At 32.5% G+C, this 20663-nt stretch overlaps 1 protein-coding gene across 10 annotated transcripts in view; it reads left to right on the plus strand.

Annotated features, from left to right (window-relative positions):
• LOC145284488 (SWI/SNF complex subunit SMARCC1-like) overlaps positions 1-20663 on the plus strand; it is an 87200-nt gene that overhangs the window by 33399 nt on the left and 33138 nt on the right. For 7 of the 10 annotated variants that reach the window (XM_080133356.1, XM_080133359.1, XM_080133354.1 and 4 more), the window contains exons 8-15: positions 480-542; positions 2574-2677; positions 5818-5948; positions 8781-8869; positions 14520-14746; positions 15651-15764; positions 15936-16092; positions 18668-18790. In XM_080133356.1, the coding sequence (XP_079989482.1) occupies positions 480-542; positions 2574-2677; positions 5818-5948; positions 8781-8869; positions 14520-14746; positions 15651-15764; positions 15936-16092; positions 18668-18790 (1008 nt within the window). The remainder of the gene's footprint in view (positions 1-479; positions 543-2573; positions 2678-5817; positions 5949-8780; positions 8870-14519; positions 14747-15650; positions 15765-15935; positions 16093-18667; positions 18791-20663) is intronic. The other 3 variants (XM_080133357.1, XM_080133360.1, XM_080133355.1) reach the window with 1 other exon arrangement.

The raw sequence follows: 20663 nt of genomic DNA on the forward strand, positions 1-20663 counted from the left end.
AAAATGTCCAATTCTTGACAGCACCTGTTTCGTAGCACAGAAACAATCATAGTTATTATGTCAATTTTTTAATATTTTCCACTCTTATATATGCCAAAGTACATATATTGTCACGTTTTGCAACTTTTACCTTAGTTCTCTGGAAAAGCTCACACAGCAGTTGACTGAAACGTTGAGTTTTAGATCTGTTTTTTCTTAACTCGTACCGTCGGATTTAGTTGACTCTTTTTATTGTCAAACTTTATGTATAAGTCAGGCATAGACTGAACTTTGTTTCTACCAAATACGTTTGATCTTAGAAACGATTGAATATTAATAAGTTCATGACTGGTATTAAAGAGGGAAGGTTTATCCTGTATTTGAGATCAAAATATTTTTTCATGCTAAAATTAAAAAAAAAAAAATTTTTATCAAACCGAATGTAAATACTTATTTCTGAGGTACTTTTTAACAAACTCTACTTTGTTTTTATTTTTCAGATGGAAGGCAGTAATACAAGGAAATCAAGACGACGTAATATAGTAAAATTAACAGTTGAAGATGTAAGCCTAACATTTTTCTTTCTTTATTAACTAATAAGTCAGCACTTACCAAAGCTGAAAAAATGCTCGAGGATAAGAGTTACTGAAATGGATAGATTGATAGTTGAATGATGAATATTGACAGGATTGAAGAACTCTATACTATCCACTAAGGAAGATAGCTATTCTTTTCCTTTTGTCAAAAACATTGTTCATAGAATATGAGGACTTAAGAACAAAATAGGTCAGGCAGGAGAAAGCGATAGTTATAAGTAGTGTTGGGACAATGAATTGGAATCAGGAGTCAAAAAAAATCTGAACTTTTTTTTTTGGGGGGGATATCTGAATCTGAAAAATTAGCGTCTACTTTCCGATGCCAAAAACGACTCCTTTAATTGCTTACTTTTAGGTTTTCTCTTATTTTAAAACTTAATTTTTCATGGCTCATATTAATGATCAAATGATACATATTTATTGATTTTTTTTACACTACCAGTAAAATTGAAATCAATAGATCACTACAAAAGTGTATGTTTTACGTTTGTGAAAATATGCATATAATACATTGGTTTTTATAGTAATCTGAAAAAAAAAAAAAACAACTCTACAACTGCATATTAAAATATTTTAAAAGAATCAATAATTGTATTGGAATCCAGTAAAATATTGGAATTGTGGTATTGTCTCATCACTAGTTATAAGTCTGCCAAATGTAAACTCTTAATCCACTTTCTACTCTGTATTTTCACATTTTAATTCTGCATTTAATTTTACCAAGATATCAAGAATTTAATTGGTGTAAATAATTTTCAAAATATTAAGCATTTGATGATGTAAAGAATGGACCGTATCAACAGCTTTCATATGAGACATTTAAAAGAAGCTGAAACTTATAATGTGATAAAAGGGAAAGTTGAAACAAAAAAACTAATTAAATTTTTCAATTAATTTTGATCATCATTCATATTATGTTCAATGTTATTCCCATAATGTTTTTGCTAATGCAATCGCCAAACTTTTGCAGGTACATCTTATAGAATTTTGGAATCCATATGGAATTTCGAATTGTACCTTTCATTTAATTCATTGGGGGGGGGGGGTAGAGTAGAGTGTTCTTGTCCCATCAGCTATGAATGTGTAGAAGTCCTAAGTAGTTTTTATTTTATTCTTAGAATCATCTATATTATATTCGTCCACATAGACATGTGGTATGATAGGCAAAGCTGTTGAATCAAATCTAAGTGATCGTTTTCTGGAGTTTCGATCCTTGTTATGAGCAGTACCAAGAATAAAATGAACATTATTTAAGAGTTCTTTTCTTGTGGATAAAGTAATGGGTTCACTTCAAAATTCTTTCTACGTTCTTGTGGCCAACAAGGTCGGAGATTACTTCAGCTGAAACATTGTGAGAGTAGCAACCTGAAATAATAAAAATTAGCAATCTTCATTTAAAAAATTTCAAGTAATTTTTTATTCATATTGAAATGGGATTATGAATGTATTTTCTATTTTTGTAAAATATTTAATGAGCTGCTAATAATTACATAAGTTACTTTTGTTTGGGTGTCTTTGTGGTAAGATGGTATATGGCACATGTTGATGTAGAAAGGGAATTTTTCACTTCAAAATTAGATTACACAAAGAAATTTCTGCTTAGAAAGAAAAATAAAGTTAGAAATTTAGTGAATGTGTCAGACAAGTGACATAATGAGCAGAAAGTCAAGATAGAGAAAAAAAGCTAATCTAATTTCTTGGCTTCTTTCCCTTATGTCACTGTCAAACGACAACTATGCTATTTAAAATATACACACTCTTTGTCCCAGCATGTAATCTTTTTTCTAGAAAGTTAGACCCTTTTGTATTTCTTCTTCACTATTTAATGTTAATTATTTGAAATCCATCTGCAAAATATTTTGATAAATAAAAATTGTCTTTAAAAATGTTTGAAAATTTAATTTTATTTTCATTGTTACAGGGATTACCATGCTGTTTTAACATATCATTTTAGCGTTCTTAATTATGATTTCTTTTTTTTTTTTTTTCCCCCATAAGATAAGTCCTGGCATGGAATCTGATCGAAGAGATAAAAGAGGAGACAAAAAGAATAAAAGGAGACGTTCTCCATCTCCAGTTATTGAGAAGAAACGAAAAAAGGGGTAAGCAATTTGCGGTTGAGTCTTTTTTTTTTTTTTTTTTCTTCACCATTAAAACTAATAAAATGTCTTTGTTTTCTATGGTGCTCAGAGTTTGAACTGGGCATAAAGGGGCCATTTTTAACCAAAAAAAGATCTGTCTGATCTGTATAATAGAAACTAATGTACCGTTTCTAAATAAAATAATTTATTAGCTCTCACAAAACTTAGATTAAACACTTTATTGGTTTCTTTTCACACATATGGATATACACACATACCCCCCCACATATATATATATATATATATATATATATATATATATATATTGAAATCACATGGTGTAATGGTTACACGTGTAAACATTTTGAATCGGCATGCCTAGTTCAAATTCTGTCAGAAGTGACTGCATCACTTTCACAAAAATTAATCCATACATCTTTTCAACTATAAATTAAATAGTAAGATAGACTAGACTCTACAGCTCTGCTGTCTAGAAGAAAAAAAAAACGGTTTTTATCCAAAAAATCACCTATATTAAAAACAAAGATAAAGAAAAATCTGTATGTACAAAATGAAAATATCTTATTCCAAAATCATGTAAATTGATCAAGTAGTCTTATTTTTAGACTTGCAGGAGATGCTTGGACTTGTTCAGTAGAAAAATATGTTTAAATATATTTTAATTCATGCAGGTTTCGTTTTTATTATGACAGCCAATTCTCTATTGAATATATATGCATATATCAGATTGATAAAGTCTTTGCCGTTTTTAACTTTTAAATTCAGATGAACATATCTCCGTTCAAACAAAAACTTATTGATTGAAATAAACACTATCTGAATCAGCACACTTTTTGTCAATGCAAAATAAGTGTATTTATGCTAGTAACATAAAAATATCTCGCATTCTGGTGGCAATGAAGTTGCTGAAGGCGTTTTTTATATCGCTTAGGTTTTTGAAACATTTCTCATGCAGAAAGTTGTTGAGATGCTTGAAAAAATGGTATTCGATAGGTGAGAGGTCTTGGGGAGTATGGCAAATGAAGCAGTTTCGTAGCCCAATTTGTTGGTTTAGCAACATGCGGTCGGGCATTGTCGTTGAGGAGAATTGAGCCCTTTCTGTTGACTAATGCTGGGTGTTGTTAAAGTTTCTGATGCATTTCATCCATTTGTTGACAGTACTTCACCACTGTAATGGTTTTGCCTACATTAAAAGAACTAATGAATGAGACTGGTCGCATACCACCAAACCGTCAGCATTACCTTTTGGTGCAACTTTGGCTTCAGGAAGTGTCGTGGAGCTAAGCATTGCCAATTGTCGTAGAGAACCCACTTTTCATCACAAGTCACAACCCGGTCAAGAAGCAAGTTGTTCTTGTTGTGTAAAAAGAAAGATTACACTTCATAATGATGTTTCTTTTGGTTGTTGTTCAATTCGAGAGGCACCCATTCATCAAGTTTTTTTTGTCGTTCCAATCTCTTTCAAGTGGTTGGAATTCGTCGTATATGTTATGTTTCATTCAGAAGCAACTTCTCGAACAGTTGTGCATGGATTGGCTTTGGCTAAGGCTTTTAATTGATTGTTGTCAACATCCGATAGCCGACTACTATGATCGTCATCTTCAAGACTCTTGTCGTCACCACAAAATTTCTTAAACTACCATCATGCTCTGCATTCAGTAGTGGTTCTTGGGCCAAACACTTTGTTTATATAGCAAGCTGTTTCAGTAGCTTTTCGGCCATACTTGAATTGAAATAAGAAAATTGTGCAAATTTGTTTTGTTTCCATCTTGTTTTCAATGTTCTGAAAAGAAAACGATTGTTTTAAAATGATTGTAATCTAAACGATTAGATAGAGCAAAAAAACACTTTTTAAAAAGATATTTAATGTAAAGGTATAACGAAAACTTGTTTGAAAAATACATCATTTGAATCAGAATTAAAAATTCCACAAGAATTTCCTTGTTAATCTAATATATAATACTGATTTCAAAAGTTAAAAAAAAAAATGACTTTGGCTGCCATCAGCTGGAATCGAAACCAAAACATTTAGCGCTCCACCTGTATTTCCTATCATTTGAGCTACCTACATATAGATAAAAAAAAGATTTAAAATTAAACCATTTCAAGCTATGAATGAATGTGTATATGTACGAAAGTAATAGAAATCTATGAGCAAATTGAAATGAACATTTTGCATCTCAACTTGCCAACATATTTCTGTACGCGTTATCCAAGCAAAGATCTTTACTCCTGATAAATCATCCTTGGTGTGTGATTCCTGTTAATTTCAGTGTTATGTGACTATTAGTTTAAGAGTTAATCAGTTAAATATTTATACACACATACATAAATACATCTACTGTTTTATTTATATAGATGAGAAAATTAAATTTTCTGAATAACAGAACGGCTTTTGAAACGATCTTTAAAAATAACGAAGGGAGATAACTCGGTAATTAAACATTGTGAGATTTATGTTGTAATGCCTACAAATTCCCATTAATCGCTTAAAAATCAATTTACATAATTTTTGGAATATCTTTTTTTTTTTTCTTTTTTTTTTTACAGTTACCACGTACAGACGTTTGTTTTTTAATTTTTGCTTTTTAATATAGGAAGAATTTGTGACAAAAAAAAAAATCCCAAAATAGCATCAGTTTTTCTCTCCTTATTCTAAGAATGTTTCCAGTCTTAGTTTAAAAAATTAAAATGGCTAATAAATTGATCCAACAAAGAACACCATTCGATTCAAACGATTTGCTTCACTGCAGACTTTTCATGCAAACACTCTTTGAGAGGTCACATTGTATCTGGAGACTGAAATGAAGCTAACAAAATATATATATATATATATATATATATATATATATATAAGTAAGGGTATCTGACACCATAAAAACAAAGAAATCTGTTTTATTTCTGATAAGATACCTGTGCAGTTTACAGACTGTGCTATTTTTTTAGATAGGATTTTCAGGTTAAATTCAATTTTATGGTATCTTTTCTTTATTAAATTCTTAGATGACGGTAGAGAATAGTTAACAAAGCCCCTTCTCTCCCTATGTTAATACTTGTTTTCTAAATAATGTTAATGTTCAACAGAGTCTGTAAACTGAAGTAAGGAAAAAAAAAAAACTTATTTTAAAATTTTTTTGCAGCAGTAATCGGCAATCTGTTACTACAGGCAAAAAGAAGCCATCTCGTGAAGATGAAAACGATGACCTTACCAAAGATATGGATGATCCAATTCCAGAACCTAATATCCAAGAAATTTCCATTGCAAAACAAAGTAGGCGAATTTCAATTTATAATTCTTTTTCTTATTCATACTTTTGTCCAACTTGCATTGCAAAAATAAATTTTTATATATATATATATATATATATATATATATATATCTATATATATAATAATTCTTTATCCAATATAATGGATGTGTGATGTGAGTCTTCGAGACTTATTTCTGATTGCCTCAAAGGAAGATTAAATCTTGAATAGTATAGGAAGATGAGTGGCGAACAGGAGACTTCAATGCTATAACCACGTTGAAAAAATGAAAGAATTCTGGGCTTATTAGATTTAGGACAGCTATGGTAGCAGGTTAAGTTCAACATGAAAGGAAATAACAATAATGAACTTGAGAGAAAGAGGGATAAAGACCTAGCCAGAGGTAGTTTACCATGGAAGTTAATTTTATTAAAGCTGTTCAACACATTCCAGTAAGTAAAATGGATGGTAAAACGAACAAGGTTCTCTTGTATTTTATCTGTTAAGATGTGTTCTTATACAACACCCCACCTCCAACAAAAACAAAAAATAATACTTGATACACTTCTAGTGGCACTCTCTTGATTTTTGCCTGTGATGCCCTTCTCAGTTCAAGAATAGTTTGGAGAATGTTTTGATGGTCATTATTTTTTTAGATAAGCCTCCTTTTTTTTTTCTTTTTTTTTTTTTTATAAGTCCATTGAGTAAAATTACTCCTACTGATGAGATGATCACCAAAGTGTTCCCACGTCCATTCCAATATGTCATTTGAAGTTTGTAAACTTGTCCTATCATGTTGAGACCCCCTATTCATTTATGTGACCTTTTTGTCGGTTTAAGACTGCTCAAAACATAGTAACCTGTTGGTAATGCTTGGTGAAGGTGCACATCATTGAACAGCAATAAAAAAGACCGTTGGATATTCATAACTGAAACTTGATGGACAAGTCATACATAGATTGAAGTTTATTTATACCAAATATGGTTAGTTTGTAGAAAAGATTGAATTTTATTATCAATTCCATTAGTAGCATTTGGAAAAGTCATTCTATATTATCACCTCCCCTCTCCTCTCTCAATGTATCATTGGTGTTCTTTCAAACAGTATGTTTGGGGTAGTTATACCTGGCAAGGTACATCATAAGATGTGTTTATGTATTTTATGTCAACAGAAATATTGTCTATATCCCTCACATTGTCTATTATGAAAACATAACTGACACTAATTTGGAATATTCCTGCAATGTTATAACATTTTCATATGTACACTCATGTTAGTGATATCACAACAGAGGTGGTGAGATTTCATTTGCATAAAGGTTTTCAGTCTTATAAGTTTAAAATGTGTTTATTTTTAATTTTTTTTGTTTTTTTTTTTCTATCTGAACAATGTTTTATTTGAAAAAGACACTTAATTTTTTGCTTAAAAAGGATTTTGCATTCTCTTAATTCAGTCATATATTTATGATTTGAAGAAATACTAATGCAAGAAAAGTAACAAAAACTAAGAATATTAAAATAGCATAAAGTAAATAACCAAAAAAATAAAGCTGAAACTTTGTAAAACAATTCTTTAATACATTGGTTTAAAAAAAAAGATATGTATTAAAGCAAACCAAATTATTACTACGGTTATAAGTGTTAACTAGTGAAATGTTACTATCTAAATTCTTTTTATATACATTTTTGTTTAAAAAATAATAATTTTGTAAATTATTTTTTTTAATAAGCTAATACTCATTGGTGGCAGCTCTCACTCATGTCCAAGTATCGGGTTTTGTTGTTTGTCTCTCTCTCTCTCTCTTTTATTAATGTCCATGAATAGTATGTCTTCAGAGGACTATTCTATGGTAGAAGAGTCGTAATGTTCATAGGGAAAGGCAGGGGAAGAACAAGGTTGTTCACTCCACTCTCTTCTTGAATAATAATGATCTAACACTAGGATAGCTATTTAGCTATCAGGTAAAATTCAAATACAAACTATAATTTTAAATATTGAATTTATTTTTACATCATTTAAAATTTTTAATCAGTACATAATGTATTTGCTATTAATTAGAAGCTTATTTACAGAATAGATATTCTCTTTTTTTAAAAACTTAAATTTGTGTGTGATACTCTCATCCTTTCTGGTTGATAGTCATTTCCTATTCAGAGAAATGGTTGACTATTGTCTTGAGTTCATGTTGTCTTTAAAACTTCAAGAGCATGAGGTCTGCTGGCTGTTTTAACAGATAATAGCCAGTCACATTAAGCATTAATTAATTTTCTGCAGAGAATTATCTAGCCTTTAGGATGATGGACTTGGTAAAAAAAAAAAGTGCGTAAAAAAAAAAAAAAAATTTTTTTTTTTTTTCACTCATCACAAGATTCAAATCCTCGGTGCTAGGTAAACATGCGTCTTGTCTGACACATTTTGTTTTTGTGATTACAAAGTTGAGAAAGTTAAACAAAGTGAAAGAAAGAGAAAAAGAAAAAACATCACTTGCAGAATTTTACCTACTAACCCCATGCCGGAGCTAATAATACTAAATGTCAGTTTGTAGGTGATTTAGCTTTCTGTTACTGAATGACTGGAGTTATTTTAACTATGGATATCTGACTGTAGGAAGTGAGTGTTTTGATTGACAGGAACCCTTTATACTGGGTATAATGATGTTTTAGTTGATAAATGTGTTATCTTTATTAGCTTCAAGTTAGGTTCAAGGCACTGTAAAAGGATCATTTGTTTTTGCCTTGTGTTATATAGATTTTATTTTGTTTTTATTTTGTTTCAATATTGTTTTTAGGGAGAAACATGCTATTTGTAAATCTTCTGATTCGTTAATTTAAACCATCTTGTGTTTTATTAAAGCCACAACATCAAGAAGTGCAAAAGACAGTGAATTACAACCTATCAAAGGTGGAACTTATATCGATCTGGATGAAGAACAAACAGATAAGGTAAATTTGTTTATGAACTTTTTAGATGAGGTTTGATAATTTGTATTATTTGGAATACTGTTCTCATTTTAAGTGTTTCGGACGATGTAACCTTAAATCTTCTTCATGTGTATCTTGTTGAGTTTAGGAATTTGCACTGAATTTCAAACGGTACACTTTATTTAATCTGCAATGGTAGCATGTCCTCGTTCTCTCAGTCATAACCTGGTAGAAATCTTAAGTTAATCGCAATTGTATTCTTCGTATTAATCACACTGAATATTGAACGTTCAACTCCCAGAAGAGTATCACTTAAAACTGAATTTTTCTTAGTACTGTATCTGTTATGCAACAGGTCTTTGAGGAAAAATTCCCGAGTTCGACAAGATACACCTGAAGAAAGCCGAAGGTTACATTGGCTGAATCGTTGTGTGAATAACATGCAAAATGAGAAAAATCCAAGCAATACAAGATAAGTTTAAATCTAATAGACAATTTTCCTTGGATTTTCCTGACTTGTTGCTTCCAAATGTGTTATTTGAATGTTTCATGCAGCTATAGTTTGTAGTTAACTTCTCTGTAGTGACTTACTGTGCATCATGAAGAGTAACGCCGTGTTAATGTGCATCTAGAATATTGAATCATGAGTGTCATACATGCATCTTCAAACAAACTACATTAGTGGATCTGAACGAAATTAACTGAAAATCATTTTCATTAGAAATTTTTAATATCAATGTCTTCCAAATGTCCTGTTTTCACAATTACCCAGTTATAGTTGGAGATTATATGCTGTAATTAATTTGATATATGCTTTAATATAATATCAATTCTATTGCAATGTAGTGACTCTCTTGACAAGTGCTTTTTTTGGGGGGAGGGGGCATCTGTGAACACATTTTCGATAATTGTCATATAGCTTTGTTATTTTTGTTGATGTATTTATTGAGCCACGTTTTCTTTGATTTTTTTTTTTTTTAAAGGTATTTTAAAAGTCGATTTGAAATTGTTTTCAAATTAGGTAAAAAAGAAAAAAAAAATCTACGTAATAATATGAACATGCATGTATGCGTTCACTGCACAGATCGTAGTTGTTAGTTCGCTGCGTCAGTTCAAAGCTCTTGTTTGATTGGGTCAGTACTGCAACAAAATAATTTTTCTTCCAAATAAAACCCTAACTCCAAAAACAATTGACAAGCTTTATTTTTCTTTGGAAATTACGATGGTACTCATTTTCTTAACTTGATTAGCAGACTTGCAAAATGAGTTTTGCCCAACCAAAAAAAAACACAGGTTCCTTAGTTTAGAACCTAAGAGTCCACTTCTCTTTGAAAGGCACACAAATCCAACAGACTCTTAAACATCCTAACTGATTTCCTCATGCCCAGCGGATCTGCTCTAATTGACCTCCATTTCGCATTTTCTGGAATACATGCACCTTTAACCAGAAATCCTAAACATCCGGTCTTGATCACATTCATCAACATTAAATCACCCAGCAACTGAATACTTTGATATTCATTGGAGATAATAGCTAGACAGCATCTTTTCCCTGGAACCTCTTCCCACAGAAGAGATATCACAAGCCTGTCTCTGCTTTATCGTTATTTTCATCGCAAGTGCTCATCTCAGCTCCAATCTATGGTTTCCCCCTGACCTGACTTTCATGAAAAACACTTGTCTAGCTGAAACCACTATCAATAATTTTCCCCACTCTTTATCTGTGCCTAAACCTAAATGTAGATTCCATGAACAAAGCTTCTTTCTTAGAACTGCATGCCTGTGGAACTCTGTTCTGTTTTCCTGCTTTCCAACTGACTACAATATGGTTGTCTTCAAGTCAAACGTGAACAAATTCTTAATTAGCCATTTCCTTAAGTAATCCAATTTATCAAATTTCCACTACTATTGATGACTGACATGTTCCTCTTGACCATTGTACATTCATTAACCCAGGCCTTGTTAAGTGGTAACTCCTTTGTAAAAAAAAAATCCACTTGAAAGGGCTCAGTTCCAAACAATCTAGGAACGTCACTTTTCTCAAGTAGGTTGAGCTCTGCAAGAACCCCCATTTAATAATACATTTATTTTATTTCAAACTAAAAAACAAAAAGAAATAATTTCTCAGAAATATTTTCTCTTGCCCATCTCTCATCTGCAGTAAATCTGCCATTCACCTGCACCACTACACATTCCACCTGATGCATATTTACATGAAAGCAGCATTACTTAATAAAAATGTGCATTTCAATTTAGGGTGCTTGTACAGTATAAGGGGATTTCAAAAAATGCCTTATAGGTGAAAACACTCTTATGTACTTATGTGTCATGTCAAATATAATAAAAATTACAAAAAATGATAAAGTAGATCTACTAGAACTATTTTTTTTTACCAAAAAAAAAAAAAAAAAAAAAAAACATTAGCGGTCCATCATTTTCTATTTTGAAATGACAGATTACAATCATTTTGTCAATTATTGACTGCAGTTACCTCCCCTGACTAATGAATATAATAAAATTTTATGATTTGATAAATTTTATTTTTACTTGTAATTATTTTCTATCCTATCATTTTTTTGTAATTATTTGAAATTTTTACTAATTTTAATGACCTGTAAGTCTTAATTTGAAATTCCATTATACTATACAAGCATCTAATAAATTGGATGCTTCCATCCATGCTTGGTCCTGGGTATAACCTTAAACTATATCCAGTGGTGAGGCCCCAGCTTGCGGGCTTTGGGGAGTGTGGAGCCACTCTTTAATTACCATTGCTCCCATGTCCACTCTGACCCGAAATGGTAGTACCTGTTAGGGTCTCAACTATGGGTTAAATAGAAACCGACTTGAAAACAACAAATATATTCTATTAAAAAAATTTTCTTAAATCTTTGGATGTGGCATTAAATAACCTGAAAAGGGTTGATATGCCGTAAAACAAAAACAAACAACCAACCAACCATCCATGCATAGCTTCGAACCACTGGAACTTTTGTGGATGTTTTTGTAGCAAGGAGCTTTTTTTTTTTTTTTTTTTTTTTTTTTTTTTTTTTACATTTTCACCCCAAACAAGGCACATTGCCACTTTGATGTAGGGGGCTACTGTTAGGGACACAGGCTACAGGGGTACTAGGTGGGGAGTTGGGCAGCAAGATGTCAGTTCACATTACACTTGAACTTCTGCATGTCAGTACAGTTGGGGAAGCAGGAACCTGGAAGGGAATTCCAAAGTCTAGCGGTTCTGGGGAAGAAACTACTGAAGTAGAAGGCTCTCTTACATCTAAGGAGTGGGATTTTACTGTTTGTCGAGGGTATTTACGTAGAGGGGGTACAAGTGCTTGCAGTTCGTCGTTACATTCACTATTGAAGTACTTATAGAACAGGCAGAGGGATGCTACATTTTGTCGATGGGACAGAGGCTGAAGCTTGGATGGCAGTTCAGGACTTATTAGGTTGGTGACTCTCTTTTGAATCTTGACTAGGAGTGAGACTAGTAGCAGATGCACCAGCCCAAATATGACAACAATACTCCATACATGGGCGAATGGTGGCCTTATAGAGGTACAGGATACTTTCGGGCGTTAGTAGCTTTTTAGCACGGTAGAGAGAACCTACCTTTTTCGCAGTGGTCCTGGCAATGTTCGCAATGTAATTGTCCCAACTCATGCTTCCTGTGAACGTTAGGCCAAGGAGTTTAAAAGATGTGCTTTCAGATAAGGAGTCTTTGGCCATTGCTATTGGTGGTAGAGAAGGTTTCTTGTAGTTAGTTATTGAAGAAAACGAGTTTAGTCTTGGCAGCATTGAATGTGACCATCCATTTTTGTCCCCATTCCACTACAGATTGGAGGTCATCCTCTAGTGTTTCTGCCATTTCTTTAGATATGTGTTCATTTGTTTTCCTGTTGTGTCTGTTATAGAGCGTGGTATCATTAGCGTATATACCCATCTCGCAGACAATTTTGTCAGGGAGGTCATTTATGAATATTAGGAATAATAGAAGTCTAAGGATAGACCTCTGTGGCACTCCCGCACTTGTATCATATTGTTTAGATGTATGACCGTCGATGACAACCTAGATTTTTCTCTTATCTAAGAAGGATTTAATTATTTTAAGTATTCGTCCAGTGATACCGTATGATCTGATTTTCCTGAGAAGACTTTATGCCATACCCTGTCAAAAACCTTAGATATATCTAGAGCTACTGCTCTACCCTCCCCTGCTTTGTTAAGTGAATGGTATATACACTCAGAGATTAGTTAGAATGTCTGCTGTGGAACGGGCTTGCCTAAGTCCATATTGTTGGTCAGTCAGAAGTTTAGCGTCTGTAAGATTATGGACTAGAGCTTGGTTAATTATGGACTGAAATATTTTGGCAAAAAGTGGGAGGAGGCTAATGGGGCAGTAATTTACTGGGTCAGTTCTTTCGCCAGAATTCTTGAAAACTGGTACCACAGAAGCAGTTTTCCAGCAGGCAGGAAAGCAAGATTCATTAAGGCATTTGTTCTAAAGTTTGGAGAGGATTGGAGCTACTTCGGCGGAGCACTTTTTAATAGCACAGCTGGGATGAGATCAGGTCCACATGCTTTTGAAGTGTCAAGATTTTTTATGATAGCATGCACCTGAGAAGGGGTGATTTTCAGATTGTCTCGTGTGGCATCTGTCTGCAAAGGAAAGTTCGGGAAAGGGTGGTTAGCAGGGTCTAGTGTGGAGTTGAAGGCAAACCGACTGACAAGCATGTTAGCCTTCTCGGTTGCTGAGCAAACAACCTCATGATTGTTGGATAGTGGGGGAATTGTTGATTGCCCATTATTTACTACACTGTTGTAGATTTTCCAGAAGTCCCGGGTTCCTAATTTCTGTGCTTCAATGCATTTTTTGGTGGTTTCAGTAAATTCTCTCTTAGCTGTCGCTATTTCTTTCTTACAGTTAGTTCTGGCTTCTATATACTTCTGTCTGTTTGAACTGGATTTATGTCTGTTAAATCTGCGGTATGTGTGCTGCCTTTGCGCGATGGCAGCTGCACATGTGGCAGTAAACCATTGGGGAGAGTGGGGCTTGCTATAAAATTTGTAAGTAGAAAATCCAAATACATGCACTTGTGCACTAGTGTTGAGGAAAGTGCTGTAGCTATGCTATCAGAGACTTTATTTTTTAGGGTGTAGTCCTGAGTGGAGGGAGAGTGGTAGAGAAAATAAAAGTAGGTAATGTTATGTTACATGCTAAGGCTAAAGCACATAAAGGCTTGATCGTCTGATTCTAGATTAGTTTGTCTAGTCAAGGGAAGGGTGTTTTGAATATAGACTTATAGTTCTTTTTTCGGGGTGAGGGTGCTGGTCCCACACTGAACTTTCCCACAAAGTACATACAGCGCCTAGCTGTATGTACTAGATGGTCACCCATTTGGTACTGGCCAAGCTCAACATTGCTTAACTTTGGTGATCTGGTGAGAAACAGTGTGTCAACGCGATTGTGTTGTACATAAATTGGATGCTTGTACATAAATTGGATATTTGTACCTACTTAATTCCAAAATATCAGTTTCAAAACTTTAATAAATGTTTGACTGCAGCAGAGTTGAGTTTTTTTTTTTTTGTTTTTTTTTTATGGATTCGCTAAACGACTATATTTTTGTTTTATTTTGGATATAATTTTTATTTTATTTTTTATAAGTATGAGCGAGAAGACAGCAAAGGCTCCTGTGCCGCATCCCCTGTTCCAGAGGAGGCGAATAAGAAAGAGAAGAAAGATGAATCTGAGGACAATGTTACTGAGCAGACGCATCAGATCATCATCCCTAGCTATGCTGCTTGGTTTGACTACAACAGCATTCATGCGATAGAAAGACGAGCTCTTCCAGAATTCTTTAATGCCAAGAACAAATCGAAAACACCAGAAATGTGAGTTTTTCTTCTTCCATTCTTGTTTTCATTTGATGAATATTTTCAATGATTTCGATTATTATTATATCATCCTCTAATATTATTTCATGTTTGGGTTTGTAAAGCTTTCAGAAATGTTTTTAATCCAGAGATGGGAAAGATAACAGGATAAATAACTTACTCAGAATTGTCTTTTTTAATAAAAAAAATTTTTTTTGAAATACTTTCCTTATCTGCTCTTCACTACTCTTCTTCTCTTCACCCTTAGCTTTGCTTTTTTCTCTTTTTTGCTACTATTTCTCCCTCATCATCCAGTTTACTTAAAAAAAATATTTTTTTTTTTACTACTATGTAGAAATATATATATATAATGTGGTAATGTGTAGACATGGCAGCCAAGAAAGGAAATGGCTGTTAAGTTCTTAGAATATGTCCAACAAGCCTTGTAAATGATTATTACACTGACTTCATGAAGATTGAAAAATTAACATTATTCCAATTTTTTCATGGTTTGCCAAGCATCAGTTAATAGCCAATTCTTGAAGATGTGAAATCTTTAATGTACTATACACAGTTAATTGATGACTGATGGAAATGTTCAAAGGATGGATTTTATTGTTCAATATGAAAAAAAACAAAATTTGAGAAAAGCAAACTTTATGAACAATTATCTTTATAATTCATGTGGAGTAAGGATTTTTTTTTTTTTTTAATTTTTTTTTTTTCAGTTTTTACATAAAACTAACTCGGCGACCATTTTCTTCTTGGGCCACTGTGTGTACACATTATTATTTAATAAAATCAAGCAACTGTTCCATTTTTATTAACTGTTTTCTTTTTTGTATAATTTTTTTTAGGATTGAATTTAAATTTTTTTCTTCTGTGTAATTAACTCATTCTCTGTTATTTTTTTTATTTCCAGTTTCATGGCATATCGAAATTTCATGCTTGATACATACCGACTGAATCCCCAAGAGTATCTGACCAGCACCGCTTGCCGACGCAACTTGGCTGGGGATGTTTGTGCCATCATGAGGTAACAGACTTTTGACATTTTTGATAATTCCTATTTGATATTTAATAAGTGTATCATCCAAAAATTGTTTTCTAAAATATGGAATGTTTTAATCGCTTGAAACCTTGTTTTGCATATAAATTTTTAATTATATTTAACTCTTGCATACTGTCATTTATTCCTCCTTCCTAGGGTACATGCATTCCTTGAGCAGTGGGGACTGATTAATTATCAGGTGGATGCAGACAATCGTCCAACACCAATGGGACCACCTCCAACTTCACACTTCCACATTCTGGCAGATACTCCCTCTGGGCTGCAACCAGTCAACCCTGCTAAGACCGTACAGGTATGTCTGTGTAAATCTTTAGAAACTAACTCATTTTGATTGTTTTTGTCTTGTTGGTTGGGCACTGTCTCTTAATTTATTAAAACTTCCTTTTAGCTGCACTCCTTAAAATCACTCTTTGCGTCATTCGTTTAGCATATATTTTCACATAAGATGTCTGTTGCACATTGGCCATGGCGGCTCAGTGTCTATATTATATTTTTTCTAGTCTATTTGTTCATTCCACTTTTTACCATAAACTACTGTGCTGGTCTGGCTGAAATTTTGTATACATCTTTATGATAAGGTGCAATGAACTGAACTAAGTATTATGGTATCCATTCGACACCGAATTAAGGATTTGTATTTTATGCAAAAATGAGCACAAATTTAATCATATTAAAATATCAATTTGGTAGAAAGCACTCCTTCTTCGAAGTCAATAGGATATAACTTTTACCTGTTTTTAGTGGCTAAAACATCTATTTTTTTATATTTCACTATTTCCGGTTCGACCAAATTGTTCACTAACATTCTCATGATAACTTTATAAGTCTTACTACTTTTATTCTGCCTTATAACAAATTGGAAGAAGGTGTTTAGTTTGTGACACCATCACTAGAAGATTAAAAATCTTTGTCAAACTCTGGAATCTCTATGGAGTTTCAAACTGGATCTTTATTTTTCCACATTTTCTTTACAGGGTAAATTGTTCTCAATCTGTCAGCTATAAGAAAGTCAGAAATATAGTTATTTTTAGTTATTGTTGCTTTTAGTAAGGATTGAACCATCAACCAGTAGAAGACTGTCATTATATGTTCATGGATATGTGTTGCAATCGATAAAGACGTCTTATCATGTTTCCAAAATTATACCATTTTTATTGAATTATGATGATTGTTTTTGTTTTGAATTTATTCAGTAAAGAAAAGTAAAAAAAATGTTCTCTCCTAGTCTGAAGGATCACAATTTTTCTTTTGTGTTGATGAACATGTATTTTTTTTTTTTTGTGTGTGTGGACTGTTATTTTCATCATCATAGTTGTTTCACCATGTTTTGGACAACTCCTTTTCTGGCCTTCTTCAGGGCCCATAGCACAGTGGATAGAGGCAGTGAGTCTCTACAGTTCCAGGTGAGCATTGTCTGAAGATAGCAGTTTCAATCCTACCTAAAGCAGGCCACAGAATTAGTTGCCCAAAACGTGGTGAGACAACAACTATCGAAGGCAGTAATTAGTGGGAATACTGTTACAAGACTCAGCATTCCTATCCTGTCATGGTTAACCACCTGAAGAAGGCCAGAGAATGAGTTGGCCGAAACATGGTGAAACAACAAAAATTATAAAGATGAGGATAACGGTCCATAAAAAAGCAATGCACAAAGTATAAAGCCTCATCTCAAAGGAGTCCAAAAAATAAAAATAATATAAGTATTTGTTTATTCAGTTTTTATGATTAACAATGAAAATGCTTTTGGCTAGGAGCAAAGTGTAGTATCTGTTGATACTACACTTCATCTTTTCTAACCTCAATCGGTGGATAATAAATCCTTCTAGATTGAGGCAATTTTTATTTTTGTTCCTATCCAGAGTGCCCCTTTTTGTTGAGTTGGATTTTCTCCACATTAAAAACAGACTTTGTGTCTAACTCTGCCCTCATGGGGAGGCAAGTAAATAAGAACAATGAAAATGCTATTTCAAACTGAAGTGTGACCAAATGCAGCCAAAGCTTCTTGTAGAGTTAACAGGGCACATCAGACATGTCTATATAAAATAATCATTAAAAAATGTTTTTTTTTTTCTTAACATTATTTTGGTTGATACAATCTCCAATTTTCTTTAGATACATATTTTCGAAGTTGGGAATCTTTCTCTAACTCAAACCTATGCAGAATTTTTAATTAAACTATTTCATCCATGGTGATACATTGATCAATTTAATTAATACCATATTCAGTAGTTTTTAACTTAAGAGTTGATAGATTCGTCGTTGTGTCTTCCTGTGGGTGTATCAGTAGATCTTGATATTTAACGAGGCATGTCTCCCAATCTCTTGTCCAATCAATGCTCTTTGCTGCAAGGCATAACTAACAAGGGTGGCTGATGAGCGAAATTCGGAACCTTTTTTTTTTTTTTTTTTTTTTTTTTTTAAACAATGGCTGCCTCCATAGTATCTTGCATTGCCAATGGGCCAATTGTGTCCAAACTGAACTCTCGGGTAGAAAAGTGGTCAGACTTGGACAGTGGAATCGTGATTGGGTGTCCATCTTGCGCAACCTTGCTTGGGACTCTTGTAGGTGGGCCACCATGATTCAAAATATGGTATTGGTCAGGGAAGGGGTTGACTAAACCTGACCAGAAGGAATGCTGTTATAATAACAAAGAGTTGATATGAATAAATTCAGAAGAGATATATTAAAGAGCACATCATTACTATATGTTTGTAGGTGATGTTAGTCTGGGTAATTCTCAATCTCTTACTATAGCATAAATTATTTTCTATTGTCATAGAAGCAATTTTGTCAAAGCTTTTTTGTATTTTCAATTTTTAATGTGTTCATACTCTTGCATTTTTATTTATTTTTATTTTTTTTTTAGCCATCTGCTGCTCAACAAATCGTAAATTTTAACGATAAGAGCAAAGAGAAAGATGGTGAAGACAAGAAGGACATCTCCAACTTTGGCCTTAGAACTGACCTTTATGCTAAGAAAGCTCTGAAGGTAAATTAATGTTAGACATATTATTTGTACATTTTCAGTATCGGAATCATTTAACAAATTTTATATTTTCCATTTCTATCTATTATTAGACTAAATGTGAGTTTACATTGTGTGTGATATATATTAAGTGTTGGGATGATTAATCGGAATCAGAAAAATTTGTGCCTATTTTCTGATGCCAAAAACGATTCTTTTAATTGGCTTTTTTATATGATTTTATTTAAAACAAAATCTCCCACTGCTAATAGTAATGATAAAATAATGAATATCTATGGATTTTAAACTACCAGTAAAATTAAAATCTATAGAACACACATACACAATGTATTTTTACATTTGAGCAAATATTTGCACATTTAACATATTTCTTTCACAATACAGTAAAAACAACTCTATAGTTGAATATTTATTAGCAATACAAGACACCATAACGTTCAGCGCTGGACAAGACAGATACTGCTTTGATAATCTTTATACCAGTAATAAGTACATTTGTCCTACCTCCATCAAAGTGAAACTTATACAATTGAATTTACAATAAAATTTACTTTAAAATGGTATTTTAATATTTTTGTTGTGATTTGTATATTCTTAGAAATCGCTATTTAAATCCAACTATTAACGACGAAACCTGTCAGCCTAGCATGCCCGCTGATGATAGATCACTTTTGGCAAATAAGCGGTCGGGTTGTGTTCACATAAATACTCGGAGCGGAAGTTGTACCCGTCGACAACGTTTTTAGTTGTTTTAGCTAATCAAGGAAAAGAATTGTCTTTGCTATGGAATTTGAACACCTGTACATCTTTTCAGTCAAAAGTTAGAATATCTCAAAGTTAATGCTTTGTAATACAGAGATAAGTAAAGATAGAAACTGCATTCAAGCACTATTTAATAGCAAATATATTCATTTAATAGCACTATTTAATAGCGAATATATTCATTTCTTCTGTCCTAAAATTTGAAAAGAATTGGATAAAAACTTCTTATGCATAAGTCGATAGAAGTCGTGACAAATAGCATATAAACATGAGAATTTTTGTGTGCCGAAACGTGCACAAAAAATCTGTAAACAAAACGTTTGTCAACTGACTTACAAACATAAAATATTTAATTTATTTTTGTTATTATTTAGAAAACATAGGTTTTTAATTATGGAAAGGAATATTTAAAAAAAAAAAAAAAAAAGAATTCTTTAAAAAAGAATTCTTTAAAAAAGAATGGCTGACAATGACCACACTTTTAAATCCAGTTAAGTAAAAGAATAACTTTTATTGGGTTTGTTTTACAATCCACAGAGGTATGAAAAAGTGGTCAAAAAATAAATATATAACAAATAAATGGTATCAAAGGCAAGTTACTTTTCTACTTACTTCAATAAATGTTTGGTGTTGTAAATGTTTATTCTGTCAAAAAAAAAAAGTAGTATCGAGCATTACATGAAAGCAAGAAAAAAAATGGCCACAATGTCTCTTGAAGTCTCGACAATGACTTAAAAATAAAAGATTATATAAAATAGTAGTAGTAGAAAGTCATCTGATAATTGTCACTGTAACTTGAAGCCGTTAAAATTGAAATTTAAATTATCCTAATTAGTTTAATGAATTTGAAAACATAATTTTTATCTGTACAAAATTTCCTTTCATTTGATATGCTACAAGCCATATTTTGTTAATAATTTCTTTGAATTGTGTCGTGGTGGCCATGTTGGATTTCCTGGTTGCCATCTTGCATTTTTCACAGTGTAATGATGACGAATCATAAAGTCCATCAGAATAACATTTTGCGTGATGATAGTCTTACCTCCCATTTTTTAAATTGTTTTTTTTTTTTTTATGCTTCCACTTGAAGCCATTAAAATGAAACTTGATTATA

This window comes from Euprymna scolopes, chromosome 9 (assembly GCF_053919585.1).
Source record: "Euprymna scolopes isolate OS-2025 chromosome 9, ASM5391958v1, whole genome shotgun sequence".
In the NCBI taxonomy this organism is placed as follows: domain Eukaryota; kingdom Metazoa; phylum Mollusca; class Cephalopoda; order Sepiida; family Sepiolidae; genus Euprymna; species Euprymna scolopes.